The sequence below is a fragment of the Jaculus jaculus genome, chromosome 12 (genome assembly GCF_020740685.1).
Source record: "Jaculus jaculus isolate mJacJac1 chromosome 12, mJacJac1.mat.Y.cur, whole genome shotgun sequence".
Classification (NCBI taxonomy): Eukaryota; Metazoa; Chordata; class Mammalia; order Rodentia; family Dipodidae; genus Jaculus; species Jaculus jaculus.
Window position 1 is genome coordinate 19,457,750 of NC_059113.1, and position 15,587 is coordinate 19,473,336.

The window sequence follows — 15,587 nt, forward strand, 5'->3', positions numbered from 1 at the left end:
TGCTCATGCCAGTCCAGGTGGCCAGCACCTCCGTGGCTCTGTGTCCCCGCTCCAGATCTCTGCTGACCCCTGAGCTGTTACCTACATCACTGCAAGGTAGGGTGCTAGATGCCAAGAACGTGGTAGTTGCCTCCCCTGGAAGAGCCCACAGCCTTCTCTGATTTCCCCGTGGGCTCAGCCGCCCCTCCGTGGCCCTGGTCATGTTGAGTCTGCAGTATGTTTCCAGGATAAAATTGTTATTTATGTTTAAGTGCCTAAGCAAGTTACAGACCTCTGGAACCTGCCAGAGCGTCAGCCTGCACGGACCCTGTGCCCTGTCCTCCCACCTGCGCCTGCCTCAGGGTGGGGGTCGTGGGTGGGTCCCCTCTCCAGCATCCCTGCAGTTCTGCGGGCAGAACAGCCACAGGACACGCGAGGGGGGAGAGCTCATGGCCGCGCCAGGCTGGCTCCGTCACCGCTTCATTTCTTCTGTCGGCGTGGTTGTGGTCCCGTCACAGGGAATCGTAGGGTCTCCTTTGCTAGATCCCAGTGGCCACTGATGAAGAAACACGGTAGTAACCGCCTCGGAGCAGAATTCCGTGCGTGTGTCTGCCCTTGGAGAATGCGTTAGCTCCAGAACGGCAAGCAGGAAGTAATGATGCTTCACAAGCCCGCGGGCTCATTTGGCACCTCGCATGCCGGAGCCCTGGCCACCACATCCTCTCATTCAGACACCAGGGAGCAGGGAGCCAAGGGCAGTCACTAGTAGGGTGTTGAGTGAGGACCCATGCGCATCTCTGGAAACGCCGGTGAGATTGTTAGTGTCATTTTAAAGTAATGTGAGTCTGGCTAGATCTGGGGCCTTTATTTACGTGGTGGGGTAGGACAGATCGCGTCGCTGGGAAGACACACGTGATCTGTGGCTACATTAGAAAGATTTGCAAAATGGAACATTCTGTACCCGGGCACTTTATTTTCATTAATCATTCAGCATTTTTGTTCAGGCATTGTAACAACACAAACACTGGGCATTCGCGCATGACACGTGTGGCCAAGCTTGCCAGTGGGATTCTGCCTCCAAGGAGGGCATGTGGACGTGGTGGGCAAATGATCACGTGGTAGTGATGAAGTGTGTGTGACCTATGCTGCCCGCTGTCCAGATCCTGTGCGTTCACACATTCTACCGAGAGCTCCTCAGCCCCGGGAGTCAGTGAGCAGACGGAGTAGGGAGGAACGCAGTAGAATGCGGTGAGAAGCCCTTGGCTGGACTCAACACTCCAGTGAAAGCAGTGCCGAGGAATGACGTCCATTCCGTCCAAGTGCAGCTTGTGCCATTCGTTGTGGGGTTGGGAACAAGCTGGCATAGCCAGCTGTCAAGCGGAACCAGACACCATGGACCAGGTGCCTTGGGATTGCCTGCAAGTAGTTAGCGTCCACCAAATAGTCAAGTGTCTAAGATGGGCTGTGTGGGACCCTGCCAGGTGAGTGGGGAGGGGGGGGCAAGGGAGGCAGAGCACTCCGCCCCTCCCCCGCCTTGGCCATTGTGTGTCTTAGTCTTTGTGTTTCCCTTTGGCGTCCCCTCCGGTCTCTGTCCCCATCTTGTGCACCATGTGTCCCTGAGGGTGAGTCACACCTGTGTCTGAGTCTGCTGTAAGGTGTTCAGTCTACCTCAAGGGGTCATCATGGTTAGCTCTGTCCACGTGGAACCCTCCTCACACGCCACACACTGGAATGTATACCGCCCCGCCCCATGACTCCTGACCCCATCTTTCCTGTATCACCACAGACTCCTAGTGCAAATTGGATGCTGCTTTAAATGTGAAAACAATTGTTCAAAAGCTATAAAACCTGAATGAAAGCTGAAGCTGAATTTATAGCCTTGTTGCATATGAGCCAAAAGTGCAAAAAGCTCTATATAATGAACTAACCTGCCACTCGTATAAATATAAATATATATAAATATATTAAAATCAGACTGTTCTACAAAATTGTGTATTTGTATTTTTGTGTACGTACAATTTTCTGCTAAGCAGAAGGAGGATGTAGTATAGGATGCTGTGAGAAGAGACTTGGGTTAACCCTGTTCTGTTACTTACTCTGTTCACATCAGATGCCTGTCTTTGTCTTCTCTGTGTATGACATTGTTTGCAAAGCTGCAGTATCGCTCTTTCTACCTGGGGCTCAGAGAGGTGAACGGGGCTCGGCTCCTGTCCTGCTCGGGGTCCTGCGGGGTCCCTCAGCGAGGAGACGTGGCTCCTGCACTCAGGCTAGGTGTGGCATTCTGACTTGCTTCTGGGAAGCCAAAAATCCCCTTCTAGAAATCAATTTCCCAAGCAAGATTATCAGATCCTCTCATACTGGCTCCCTGGATCCACCAGGGAGCAACAGAGATCACAGTCTAAGAACAGGATCTCTACTTCTTGGGCCATCTGTTTGCTCAGGTGGCTCTGCCTGCGCAGCACCCAGTCCCCCTGGGTGCCAGTGGGTCATCTCCCCTTTCCAAGTAGCTGCTGCCTTCTCAGATGGGGTTACTCATGCCTCCCCTCGGAGCCCCTGACGCTCCACCGTCACCTGGAGCATCTCGGAACCTACTCTGCCGGTGCTAAACACAGGGGTTGACATGGCCGCCAGGGATGGCCAGAACCAACTGACCACAGGCCAGGCCAGGACAAGCTCGGGTGCCCACCGCTGCCCGACCCCTCCCAGCCTCACCCTAGCCCTCTGGAGGGAGCCTGTTCTATTAGGGAGAGCGATACTGCACCTCCCCCGTAGGACTCGGATTATAACAATGTGTAATGACTGTAGCAAGAAGCCCTTGTTTCTGGATGTGAACTGTCAAGGAAGCAAGAGCTCGACTGTATTGATTAAAATAGTTCCAATGAGTCCTGTATCATTGTATCTCCTATTCTGGATTAGTGCCTTTTGGACAGTAGACTGTTCTGTAATTAAAATGTAGTATACTGCTTTTTTGTACAGTTTTGTTTTAATAAAACTTTTTTTTAATTTGTGTTTATTTTAGTATTGTACCTATTAGAGAATAAAATGTATAACTGAATGAAGGCTGGCTGGGATTTCTTTGAATCAGGAGGTTCATTTGGGAAGTGCCTTGCACTGCTGAAGGGGTGTAAGGTTCCGTTAGGGTTAGGGGCGCCATTCCCTTCATTAATTTTTTGATGTTTTAAGAAAAAAGAAAGATGGTAGTGCCAGGGATCAAATCTAAGGCTTTACTTATGCCAGACAGGTGCTCCTCCCTCAATCCTGCCCTTTGTGGTTCTCCAAAGGATTGGGGAGCTGGAGGCCCTGTAGTGATACATTGGCCGAGGTGGGCCACCAAGCTCCCCAGCCACTATCCCCTAGTGGGGGCTCAGCCTGCCTGCCTTCCCACCACGCATCTGCAGGCAGAAAGCTGAGGGCCCCGCCTCCAGGATCACAGCCAAGTTTCTTTACAGTGACACAACTTCACTTCAGTCTTTGCTCTCCATTTCTGGCCCAGGCTGCACCATGAGCCCCTCTTCCTCGAAGGAAGTCTCAGACTTCATCTCGAGCAGGAAGGTCCACACAGAAAGCCATAGCTTCATTCTCTAACCTCCCAGTGGCCAGCCTCGGACTCAGCAGTCTGAAGGACTTGGAGCTGAGCCTTGCCTCTCTGTCCCATCAACTGACTGGACCCCACTGATGTGTTCCTCATTCTGCAGCCCCTAAGGAGGTCTTTTCTCCTCAGTGTATAGCAGCAAAAATAGCTACAAAATTTAAAAGCTTTCCAAGCTGCTGAAATTGTTCATAGAACAGAAGAGATGAAGGCAGAGGCCAAAACAGGACCGTCCCCACCCACCTCATGCTCCTGGACATTTGTGGCCCCAAGCCACTATTGCTACTTAAGCTGAAGCCAGAGTGTCCCACACACCATCTTCCTGGCTGTCCTCTCCTCTTCGTGTGTCCTAGGGCAGCTTCCTCTCCCACTCAAGCCCCTAGTGTTTGGCTACACTTTAGGGGTCCCCTACTGTGGAGCCCATCAGGATGGCCTGTTTCCATTGGGCTGTCCGCAAGGCTGCGCTCAGGATTCGTGCCCGACAGACAAGGTATCTCAAGGAGGTGCAAGACAACATCAGCTCACCAAGGTTTACCCTCAGAACCAGAACAGTTCTATCTCGATGTTTCTACTCAGGGCCACTCCCGGCTGCCACATTGTGTGTGTCCATGCGTGTGGAGGCCAGACGTCAACACTGGGTGTCTTCCTCAACTGCTGTCTGCTTTTTTGGCTTGTGTGTGTGGACACGGACTTGCACACATGCAGACATCAGAGGTCAGCTGTCTTCTTATCACTCATCTGTGTTGCCTTGAGACATAGTCTCTCACTGAACCTACAGCTGAAGCTCTCAGTCAGGCTGGGTGACCAGTGAGCTCGACTGATTCTCCATCCTCCGTGCCCCCTTACTGGACTAGGGTTATGGACATCTGTGGCCATGCCCAGCTTCCCATGTGGATGCTGGGGATCAAGCTTGGCCATTCTCCAGCCCTCGTTGTACACAGCCTCACGTTGCTGAGATGAACCTCCAAAGTAGACAGCTTACAGGTGCATTTATTTAAAATTTTCAGATCCGGGGAAAGTTCCATCAAATGGCAGAAGAAGCTGGCTCCCTTTCATAAATCCAAGCAGAGAGAGACCATCAAATGGCCAGCACAGCCAGAGCTCAAAACCTCTGCATATCTTTAAGCTGGAATTCAGATCTATCCCCAGTGACACTCCGCCTCTCGCCCCCATAGCATAAGTCTGCCCGCTAAGGGCTGAAGTTGCAAACTCAGTTTTAATAAAACACCACACACGCCAAGCATTCTTCCCTACCAAGACATCTCCCCAGCTCTCTCCACTTTGTTCGCTGACACTGGGTCTCTCACTGAAGCTAGGACCCATCAGTTCAGCGAGACTAACTGGCCAGCGAGCCCCAAGGATCCTCCTGCCTCCACCTCCCTAGCACTGGGAATGCATTGCCCCGCTTGGTTTTTTTTGGGCCAGTGCAGGGATCTGAACTCAGGTCCCCATGTGTCTTATCTCCCCAGCCCTGGCCACCACACTTCCATCCCTATTTGGAAGTGCTAATCTCTGAGAACCACCCTTCTACACTTGTGAATATAAACGAGGCCTGTTCAGATGCACACTGCCTGTGTTGGTGGGCACATTCCTTGGGCCTAGGGGAGGCCTTGGCCATCTTACGAGACAAGGCTGTGTGATGCTCAGTACAGGAAGGCAAAACAGCTTCCTTCAGCCCACGAACTAGTCTTCATCCCTGTAAATGGCGTGAGCCGTGCTCCTGTGGCTACCAGTCGGAGTCCACAGGCACGGCAGAGACCCTGGTCACCTTCCCTAGCGGAAGCCCTATGCAAGGCATATGGCCGGCAACGTCTGAAGGAGGCTGACTCTGCTTGCAAGTAGACCCAACGAAACTAATGTCAGGTTCCATAGTCCTTAAGGACTTGATCCAGCTCTGCCAGCCTATGACGGCCATTATCCTTCCCACTTGCCAACACACCTTGTTCCAGAACCTTCCCCGCAGGGTGTGCCTACCTTTGCAGTAGCAGAAGGAAATCCTTTGCGCTCTAGTTGCGTCCAGAGTGGGGCTATCACACAGATGAAGGTGGGTGGAGGAGTCCTGCCTGTGAACTGGGGACAGTTATTCTCTGGCCGCTTGTCCCCTTGCTAGACCCACAGCTCCCATAATCTTGAATCTAAGGTCCCCAAAAGTTTGATGGCTCCTAGCTTTTACAGGGGCTGGTACAAGGTATTGGAGACGGGCCAGGAGGCCAATGGAGTCTCCCCGGGTCTTGAGTCCAAATCCTGAACAGCTCGGCTCTGGGCAGTCCACGGGCTGCAGAGGTGTGTGCCCTCGGGCCCCTGCAGGTCTCTGCCCCGTAGCCTCCCTCTTGAAGAGTCCCATGAGCACTATGGAGACCAAAGTCGTCACTAGGGGACAGTCTGCAATGAGCCCAAGCCTGTGCCTGGGTGAAGGAAGAGATGAACAAGACCAGCCTCAGGCACAAGCAAGAAATCATCTGGTTTTATTTAGAAGCTGTTGGTCGTTTGAGGGAAAGGCAGGTATGGTACAAAATTACAGTAGTTTAGTTCATTGTACAATACAAATCATCAAGTCTTTACAATTCATTAGAGTCTTTGGATTTTTTTTAACTCCACTTAATGTGTACCAAGTCACTATATCCTAGAATGGACATCACTGTGTACTCATATTTTCACCATACACACACACACACACACACACTCACTCACTCACACTCAGTGCTCCCGACTCTCCCACCATCACAAGCATCCACAGTCCACGCAGAAGGCACCATGGACTTTGAGAGAAAGACACGTTAGTGTTTGGGGCTGTGCACTGGCTCCAGAGAAGGCACTACTGATGGCCCAGTGGCCTAGGCCTGAGGTGACCTGGAGCTGAGGGACCTTCAAGATGCCCTCCACACAGTACACAGTGCCCGCAGCTACTGCTGGCAGGGTGAGGGAGACCCAGGAACGCCTTGTCTGATGCCCAGGTGTGGACCCTTTAAGCCATGAGGAGCTATGCTGGGGAGTTTCGGGGACACCAGAACACCCTCTAAGCTCTGCAGTGCCTCAGGGAGTCTCACCGCTGAACCCAGACACACCTCTCCTCTGTGCCTGTTCCTCCTGCTTGAGACCCAGCAAGCTATCCCCCACCTGCCCCTCCACCGACACTGTAGTGACAGGTTCACCGCGCGCCACCACTTTTCCAGCCACGTTAGTGTTAGTATGCACCAAAGAGCAAGTGTGGAGAGGGAGACTGGAGCAGCTCGTCTGAGCCCCCGGCTGTACCTAGAGGAAACAGTGGCAACCATCATGCAGCCCAGAAAGGCTCATGGTGACTGGGCCTCTCCAGCCTGACAGGGGTGAGCAGGCCTTAGTGCAAGAGCAGAGGGTGAGACAGAGACGTTCCGCGGACCGGCAAGGACCTAGTGTGCTCCATTGTTCCCCTCCACAGCGCCATCCTTCCCGAGGCCACCTGTGTCCTCACATGCCCAGGGCCCTCCCAGACACAGACAGCCCAACAAAAACACCGAGAGGGGGCTGGAGATGCAGCTCGGCTGGTGGAGTGTTTGTCTACCGTACATGAAGCTCTGGGCTCAATTCCCAGCACCATACCGCCCCCCCAAAAAAGGGGAGAGGGGAGGGAAGGGAGAAGGGAGGGGAACAAAACCACCAACAGGACAAAATTCTAGCATACTGCCAGCACCCAGAAACCCCAGCGGCCCTGACCCAGGGCACCTGTGAGCAGCAGTGTGTCCCCATGAGAAATGACTACCTCTCCATGAATGCTGGGTCCTCCGGGAACGACTCAAGGTGGCGAGCACAGCTGACCCAGGTCATCTACTTAACCCACTGCTTAAGCGTGGGATCTTTGAGTGAGGTAAGGGTACCCTGAAATATCCCAAGGAAACTGTGCTGCTGGGTGGCAGGGCTTTCGGTAAGCCCAGTCATGCACAGTACTGGGAAACCCCGGGCCCTGGAGATGGGGGCTGGAGGGAGAGGGGGTGGTCCCAAGCAACCAGACAAACGAGCCTAGGCTTCATCATTCAGGAATCCCACTGGTCCTGTGAGCTCTGGCTAACAAGACCCATAGTTACATTCTCTCCTACATTAAGACCATTCCAAATAACAGAACACAGTGTCCCTCCCCATAGCTGAAGAGGCAGGGATGCCACCAGCTTTCCACCTGCAGCATCTTTTGACCGCGCCCCTGGTACGGGGTGCCACAGGGAAGGCACTCTGAGGCTCTGGCCCCTTCGAAGGGATGATGGAGCTGGTTTCTACACCATGGGTGCCGAGATAGGACAAAACTTCTAACCAAAACAGACTCAAAAGAACTTCTGGGTTGAGTAGGAAGACAAGCAGGGAAGCCAGGCAGAACTGACGGGCTGATTCAATTACACAGCCAGCAGCCCAGACCCTGGTGTCTAACAGAACAAAATGACATAACCTCCCAGGCTGGGGGTTCTGTATGGGTGCAGAGCAAGAGGCTGGGCCCCTGCCAGGGAGACCACTCACCCTCACGGTGTCCTGGTCCTGTCTCTAGGCAAGGGCAGGGCAAGCAGATGGCGGTAAAATCCACTGGGTTACTCAAACCATTCAATCTGTCCCAGCCTCTGACACTGTGTGCTGGCCACGCTGAGGCCCCAGTGTTCAAGGAGCACAGAGTGGGCAACGCCGTGCACATCGGGGGCCTGGCACTCCTTCTTTTAAGGGACTGAAACCCCTAGAGAACCCAGCTCGACAGAAGCTTACTCCACGTCCTCCAGAGCATGAGTACAAGAGACTGACCACACCAAGAGTGTCTGGTCCACGTTCTGACCTGGGATTTCTCCCCGTGTTGGGGGAGGGGAGGGGAGGTGGCGTGCAGCTTGGACAACAGTATCAGGGTGAAATCCTGATGCACTTCCAACCATCCCATCCCCAAGCCTTCCACACATCCTCACGCCTCCAACTCACGAGCCAGCACCCGACTCTGGGGCAAACGTGCCCCGGCGAGGCGGCAGTGCACATGTTTGACTAGGCCTGGGCATGTGGCTGCTACAAGGATCTGGGGGGGTCGCTTGGTGGGGAGCTCTCCCCACACAAGCTACCGGCCTGGCTGTTGGCCCCCAAGGCGAGTCAGGGCTTATGAATTGCCCCACGGTGAACATAGTAAGTGGGTGTTCCCCAAAACACATTGTATCAAACAAGGTAGTGATGGCTGGGGCTTGTGCCTTCCTCCTCACAAGAGTGGAGCCACGGTGCTTCTAGCTGCTCCAGCCAGGCCAGGGAGGCCAGCGTGTGCAAGGCGGGCCCCAGGCACTTCTGCCCAGGCAGACGAGGATTGTGGCTCGCAAATGATTTCAGCTTTTAAAAAATAAATACAAATAAATATAGTCCAAGCATCCTGTTAAGGGAATAAATGGCAGACAGAAAAGACATTCCAGGTGTAAGGATGCTGGGATGGCCTTCACAGACACCTCCAAGAAACCCTGTGTGCCGTGGAACAGGAGGGGGTCTCTGCCCACCACCCCCACTGAGGCACCAGTCACTGGCAGAGGCCCTTAAAGGAATGTGTCACTTGGACTGCAGGACTCATCCAGGCTCACAGAGGGCGGGATGGACACTGGCCACCAGGCAGGAGGAGCAATGCCTATGGGGGGGGGGGGCAAGGCACTAGTCAGGATTACTGTTTAAATTAAGACATTAGTGGGATTGGCAGAATAGAGAAAAAGGGAAGGCCAATGACCCCCCTGCTGGGACCCTCCCCGCCCCTATTATACGCAGGCAGGTGGCGGGGGAGGTGGCTCTGTCACCCAGGGACTCGCTCTACCATCCTACAACTCTCAGGGCTACCAGAACCCTCCACCCCCTCCCCAAAGAGCATAGCTGAGGAGTCTCCACCATCACTGAGTAAAGGAAGCTTCCAGAGTTCCTCAGAGGACAGGAAACCAGGTTGGTCACCAACCCTGTGTCGTGCAAAAAGCATTCATGACCCTGCTCCCAGGGAAAGGGTCCCGCACACCACCCCTGGAAGGCTCAGGAGCCCTGTCTCCTCCTGTAGTCCACAAAGAGAGTCAGAGTTCAGCTGGCCCAGGACTTCCGGTTCTCAGGGTTCTTGTGACTTCTGTCAGCCTTGGCCAGTGCAGCCGTCAGGGAGGCCAAGTTAGTAGCAGAGCCTGACAGCGTGGTGCTCCGGCGGGCCTCGGGAGCACCCTGCGGCCGGAGACCTGCACTGCGCCGGCGCCCGGCACTCGTGGCCCTGCGGACCCGGCCTGGCCTCACCAGCAGCCCATAGCCGGGGTTGCACTTAAAGTACTGTTTCCCACCGATGGAGCCGTCGTTCTTTCCTGCAGGGGGAGGAGAAAGCGTGAGGGAGGGGCCTGTGCTGCACGCAGTCCCTCCCTTGATGTGTCCCTTGGACACCACCTAGCCCAGGCCCTGCATAGGTGACTGCCAGTCACTGCCACAGCTCGGCAGGGACCAAGTGCGACAGCGAGGCCAGGGCACAAGGACAGCCACTCCCAGGACAGCGAGTGGTGGTCACCAGGGACACACAGCCACTCAGTCCCGTGGCCTCAGGTGTGAGGTGACAGGCTGTGCAGAAAGATGTGTGGGGGCCAGGTGCAGCACGGGCCCCGCTCCTCCAGTGGCACCTGTCCTTTTCCTGAGCCCAGGAGGATGGACGGTGCTGACAGAATGACAGCTCCCAAATGGAAATTGGCCAAATCAGCTGACAAATCATGCTGGAGTGTCAAGATGGGTAAGAAGTGAGTTTCCTTTACAAAGGCAGTGGAAATGCTTTGGGGAGACGGAATGTGCGAAGCGACGCCTGGTATGGGAGTAAAATCCTTTTAGCAAAAATCACTTCTGGTTTGGTGTTTTTTGTTTGTTTGTTTGTTTGTTTTTTTGCACACCAGCACCTGCACATCTACCCCGCCTGGCCTCCAACAGATGCGCTCAGCAGCCGGCAGAGCTGTGCCCGGTCTTGATCTCACACTCACCCACAGCACCCTTTCCACACCTCGCTCGTTCTGGTCGCTGCCATCGCCACCTCCTCGTGGCCACCTCTGCCCCAGATGCACCTCATCCAGTCTCAGCGGCACGCAGGCCACAGCATGGACCTTTAGTGCGCCTAGCATCTCTACTTGTGCCTTGGGGCCACGTGGAGCAACGGTCCTTCCCCACCGCATGGTCCTCCAGGCTTTCCAACTCAATGACGCAACTGTGCTCTCATGCCAAACACGTGCTGTCATCCTTGACTCACCAGCGGTCCCCCTCCAAACCCGTTCTGCGTACCATGCTGCTTGTCTTACCAACAGACACCCCCTCCCCGCTGGCTGAGCCCCTATTCTCTCCACCCTGCGTGTCTGTGCCACTGTGCAATAGCCTGCTTGTTCCCTCTCCCCAAGTCTGTTATTCAAGGGGGCATTTGCAAAGCCTCTAAAGCTATTCGATCAGATCAGACTATACTCCTTAACAGGGTCACAAAACCCTTGGTAGTCCAGCCACTAAGGTGCCCCTCAGGCCAAACGGGCACCCTTCCTGCTGGTCCTCAGACACAGTGACTTGTGACCCTGGCCCAGCCCACGTCCAGGCTCTCTCCCCCCCACATCTGCGCCTCCACTGCCTTTGACCGTGACGACGCTCCCAGCACTCAGCCTCCTCGCTTCCCTTAGCATACTTATCCTCTCCGTAGCAGTCACTGCCTGAGCTCACCATGTTTGTACCGACTTAGTAACAAAGTCAGTACGGCCAGGAACTTGCAAGCAAGGACTTTTCACCTCTATGCCATCTCTCCAGACCACACCAGGAACTTTGTTTTGCCCACCAAGGCATCTTCTGACTCTAGCCCAGAAGTTACTTTTTGCTGGCTGAATTCAATTATTTACTAATCCCCCTTTAATTACTGACATCAGTTGCAGACATTCATCTCTTTCTGATTTCTGTAGAAATGGATTGAAACTTAATCCTAGCCTATATACCACCTTAACTTTCGTGAACCATTTCTAACTCGAGCTATTTCCTGCCAGGTTGTTTTTAAAGACAACAACTTCACAGCAAAGCACACAGTTCAGAGACCGCGGGCATGTGTTCGCAGCCAGGGATGGGCCTGTGAAGCCTCAAGCTGGTCAAGGGACTCAGGTTTAGCCCGGTATTGAGTGCTGAGGGAAACCCAATCCCAAAGGCTAGACTCCATGCCACCAACAAGCTGTTGGGCCAGGCTGGGCACTCAGAGGCAGAGACCAGAGGGGCCAGCTCTCTTACATGGCAGCAGTCATGAGAACAGTTGGTTTTTGCAGGCCCAAATGGGCTGCACATCTCAAGAGATGCTGTGGCCTTGGCCACCAGCACGGAAGCAGTGCTCCTGCCGTGTCCAGATGCCAGGCTCCCCCTTCTGCTACAGGCTATTCCCTCCACCCTCACTCAAGCCTCCAGTAATTCTGGAAGGAGGGTAAAGGTGCTGACACGAGGCTAAACACCCGTGTCCACACCCAGCCGCCCACCTGAGTATCTACTGAGCCATGATTCAGAACATTGAACAGAAGAAGGCCTGTGCAGGGGGTGTCATTAGCCACAAACAGGAAGGGTGCTGATGCTACATAGCAGGGCCCTGACCACATGCAGACAGTCTCTTCCCATCAGAGTAAAGGTCACCCAGGGCAGGGGACGCGAGCTTCTCTTTGCCTTGATGAGCATACGGTCATTTCAATGACAGTGACAGGGGCAGAACTCAGTGAGTGTGCTCAAACCCCAGAGCCGCATGCTTTGTGAAATACATGGGACACGAATGAGTGTCTGGTAAAGCCGTTAAGACAATACCGAAGAAACTTCGGAATGCCTGGCCAAGTACTTTCTGATCACGTCTGGGCTCTGTAGCCTGGTGTGACACTCAAGAGCCTGCACCCATCTGCCATCAAATCCGCAGCTGCCCCCGCGGGCCTGGGAGCCCAGGAGCCCAAGAGCAAGGCAAGGACTCTGAGCCCGGGGCCGAGCTCTGGCTGCTTCCCGTGCACCTCTTCCGTGACCTTAAAACATGCATTTCTGGGGAGGCAAGGGGCCACTTGCTTGCAGGTCCAGTTGGTAGGGAAGCTGAGGCAGGAGGATCACTGGGGCCCACAAGTTCCACACCAGACTGGGTAACGCAGAGAGCACTACCTCAAAAGATAGATTTTTAAACCAGTTGACAATTTGTGTAGCTTTCTGTGACTGTCTGAGGTTTCTAATAGATTTCAAGAGCCTAAAGAAGGACTCTTATGATCTAACGAAAATTTCTGATTTTGAAGAGGCAGAAGGCACAGAGCATGTGGACACCTGCCCTCGGCACACAGCACATCCTGGGGTCCCCTTCCCTCCAGACAGAATTTGGCAGAGGCGTGTCCTCCCAGGCTGGCCTCCACTGCCCACTTACCTGAAGGGAGGTCTAGCTCCACGCCAATCCACGTCCCCTCCTGGAAGTCAGTTGGCCCAATGTATCTCACGATGCCTGTTTTGTTGGTACCCACGGCGACATATTCCCCTTCTTTGAGCCACTCGGGGACTTCACTAGCCTCCTCAGAGTCAGAGGTCACTTCCAGGCTCCCTAGGGCCTGCTCTCCAGCATCGCTGGGCTCTTCTGTGGCTGTCAGGCCCTCCTCAGCTCCACCCCCCAACATGCTAGAGAAGGACTTTAGCTCTGAGGTCCGCACCTTCCGGATTCTGAATGGGGACATGGGCACTGGAGGAGGGGGTTCTGCGGGAAGGGGTGGGTTGGGAGCCTCAAGCTTCTCACTTAGAGCAGGGGGGGCAGGATGAGGCCGGGGCTCCTCGGGGACTGGTGGGTGGCTCTGTGTGCAGGAGGAAAAGGCCAGCTCAGCTTCTGGGGTGGCCTGGCCCGGTGGTTGGGGTGACCCAGGGGTATGGGTGCCAGGGCCTATGGCATCCAGGCCTAAGCCTGGTGCATCAGAGAGGGTGGCAGTGGAAACACTGTGAGAGAAGTAGCCGCTGGAGGCCTCGCTCAGGGGGCTGGGAGGCCCGTCGTGCCCTTCGTGAGGCTGGGCGATGGCCGCAGCGGGTGGCTGAGAAGGCACTTTAATGGGCTTGTCGCAGGTCTTCACGGCAGGAGGAGTCACCATCTGCACCACAGTCTCTGAGATCCCACCAGGCCCCAGGCTGCCTCGCGGACCCTGCAGACAGAAGGGAGACACGCTGAGAAGGAACGGCCAGATACTATAGCCAACGGGCCAGCTCACCACTGCAGCCTGAACGGATCGGAACCTGGCTAAGGGCAGCACAGCCTGCCTGAACCTGCCCCGGCCCTGCAGGCAGCTGATGCCAGGTGAGCACGGGGCCTGAGCCTGTGGTGGGCATGCTAAGCATAGAGGACGGGCCCTGCTGCTTCGGCGACTCAGCTTTTCCCGACCCATCTCCCCACCAGGTAGGGACAGGATGCTGTGATGGGGTACCGTCCCCAGCTCCAGGGCAGCACACAGCAGGCACACAACAAACTTAGTTAGAAAGTAAGTGTTTCCATAGAAACAGAGGCCTGCCCACCACCATCCTCACAAGGAGACTGAGAGATGCACGAACAAGAACGGAAGAACAGTATTCTCCAGCAACATCCAAAGGATGGTCTCATCTGAGGGGCTGAAAGTGTTTCAGCAGCACAGGCACCAAAGGGGAGCTGACTCCAGCCTGAGCCTGGCCGCTGCTCCTGGCTGGCTGCAGTCAGGGACAGGGGAGGGGTCACGGGTTGCCTGTAGTCAGGGATGGCGGGGGGGGGGGGGGGGGCGACATGGGCTATCTGCTGGGTTTTGTTTTGCTTTTTTTTTCTTTTCTGCTGGGGAGAGCTGGTACCATGTCAGGGGCCAGAGCTTCTGATCCCGGGACACAGGCCAGAGGAGCTGCTCTGCTGGGCAGAGGATGGGGTCAGTGGCAGTTGGGCTGGCCTCTCCTCTCCCTTTTAGGACACACTTTCCGAGCCACCAGGAGGAGGACAGAAAGAGCAACATCTCACGTGTTCACGGCAGCCCCTGCTATCGAAACCCCAGTGTCCAGTAGGGGCGAGTGGTTCTCTTCCACTGACAACGGAGCTGTCTGAAGGAGCTAACCACTTGCCTTCCTACCCCTGGCCACAGCTTTAAGGAAAAGAGAGGGTACAAATGGGGGAGTGGGTTGGCAGGGAGGCTACTCAGAAGATGTTTCCCAATATTTGTGGGAAAATTATTTTTATTACAGGAATGGCCATTTTCTTTTGAAATACAGGATTTATTTGAACTGGGAAATGGTCGAGATCTATAAGTCTCTTACAGTTTCTTGGCTTAACTCGGCAGTTTGATAAATCGTGCATTTTCCTATGAATTGTCATTTATATTCTTGTTTCTAGGGGCCTTCACTCTCCACAGGACACACTTTCTGGTGGTGGAATTAACAGCACGTCTTGAGATAAACAGCCCATTTTTGTGATGGCTCTCTGGCCACAAAACATACTCAATCCAATAGATCAATAAGTGTCAGCAGCATAAATACTCTAAGAGATTAGGCAATCCTTCAATCACCTTTCTTCAGCGACTTCTCCATGTTTTATTCATTCTCCCAGTTCAGTCCAACCTCACAGCCATGCAGAGAAGAACACACAGAGGTCCAGGCATGGAGGCACCTATGGCCCTCAGAGGGTCCCCTCTACCTCACAGGGAGATTCAGGCACCCCTGCTGCTCCGGGCCACGGGGGAGAAGCTGTGACTGTCATGCGTGACACTGATTCCCCTGCCCCCTCCAAGTCACTACTGGAGAGGAAGTATGAGCACATTCACTTCTTAACCAGGCTCACAGAAAGTGAAGGAGTTTCCCCTGGAAGGGAAAAGCCAGGGAGTAGGGCAGCTGTGCCGTGACGACAGAGCCCAAAGGCCTCCACCTGCCCTGTCAGCACCCAGCAGCTGCTCGCACTTACTGCTGCTGTCCTGGGACTTTACCACCTCACTGAGAGACAGGCCAGAGGCAGTGAAAGCCCAGAGCTAAGGAGGCCACCAGGATGAGCAGAGGAAGCCAGATTCATAGGGAGCCTTGTTACTGAGGGCCCTGCTCCCACTACCAA

The 15,587-nt window shown here is 54.5% G+C and overlaps 1 protein-coding gene across 2 annotated transcripts in view; it reads right to left on the minus strand.

The window, feature by feature from the left end:
- Positions 1 to 6,016: 6,016 nt before the first annotated feature.
- Kif13b (kinesin family member 13B) overlaps positions 6,017 to 15,587 on the minus strand; it is a 190,449-nt gene continuing 180,878 nt past the window's right edge. For both annotated transcript variants that reach the window (XM_045131922.1, XM_045131921.1), the window contains 2 exons: positions 12,927 to 13,680; positions 6,017 to 9,864 (listed from right to left, as the gene is read on the minus strand). In XM_045131922.1, the coding sequence (XP_044987857.1) occupies positions 9,599 to 9,864; positions 12,927 to 13,680 (1,020 nt within the window). In that variant the 3' untranslated portion in view covers positions 6,017 to 9,598. The remainder of the gene's footprint in view (positions 9,865 to 12,926; positions 13,681 to 15,587) is intronic.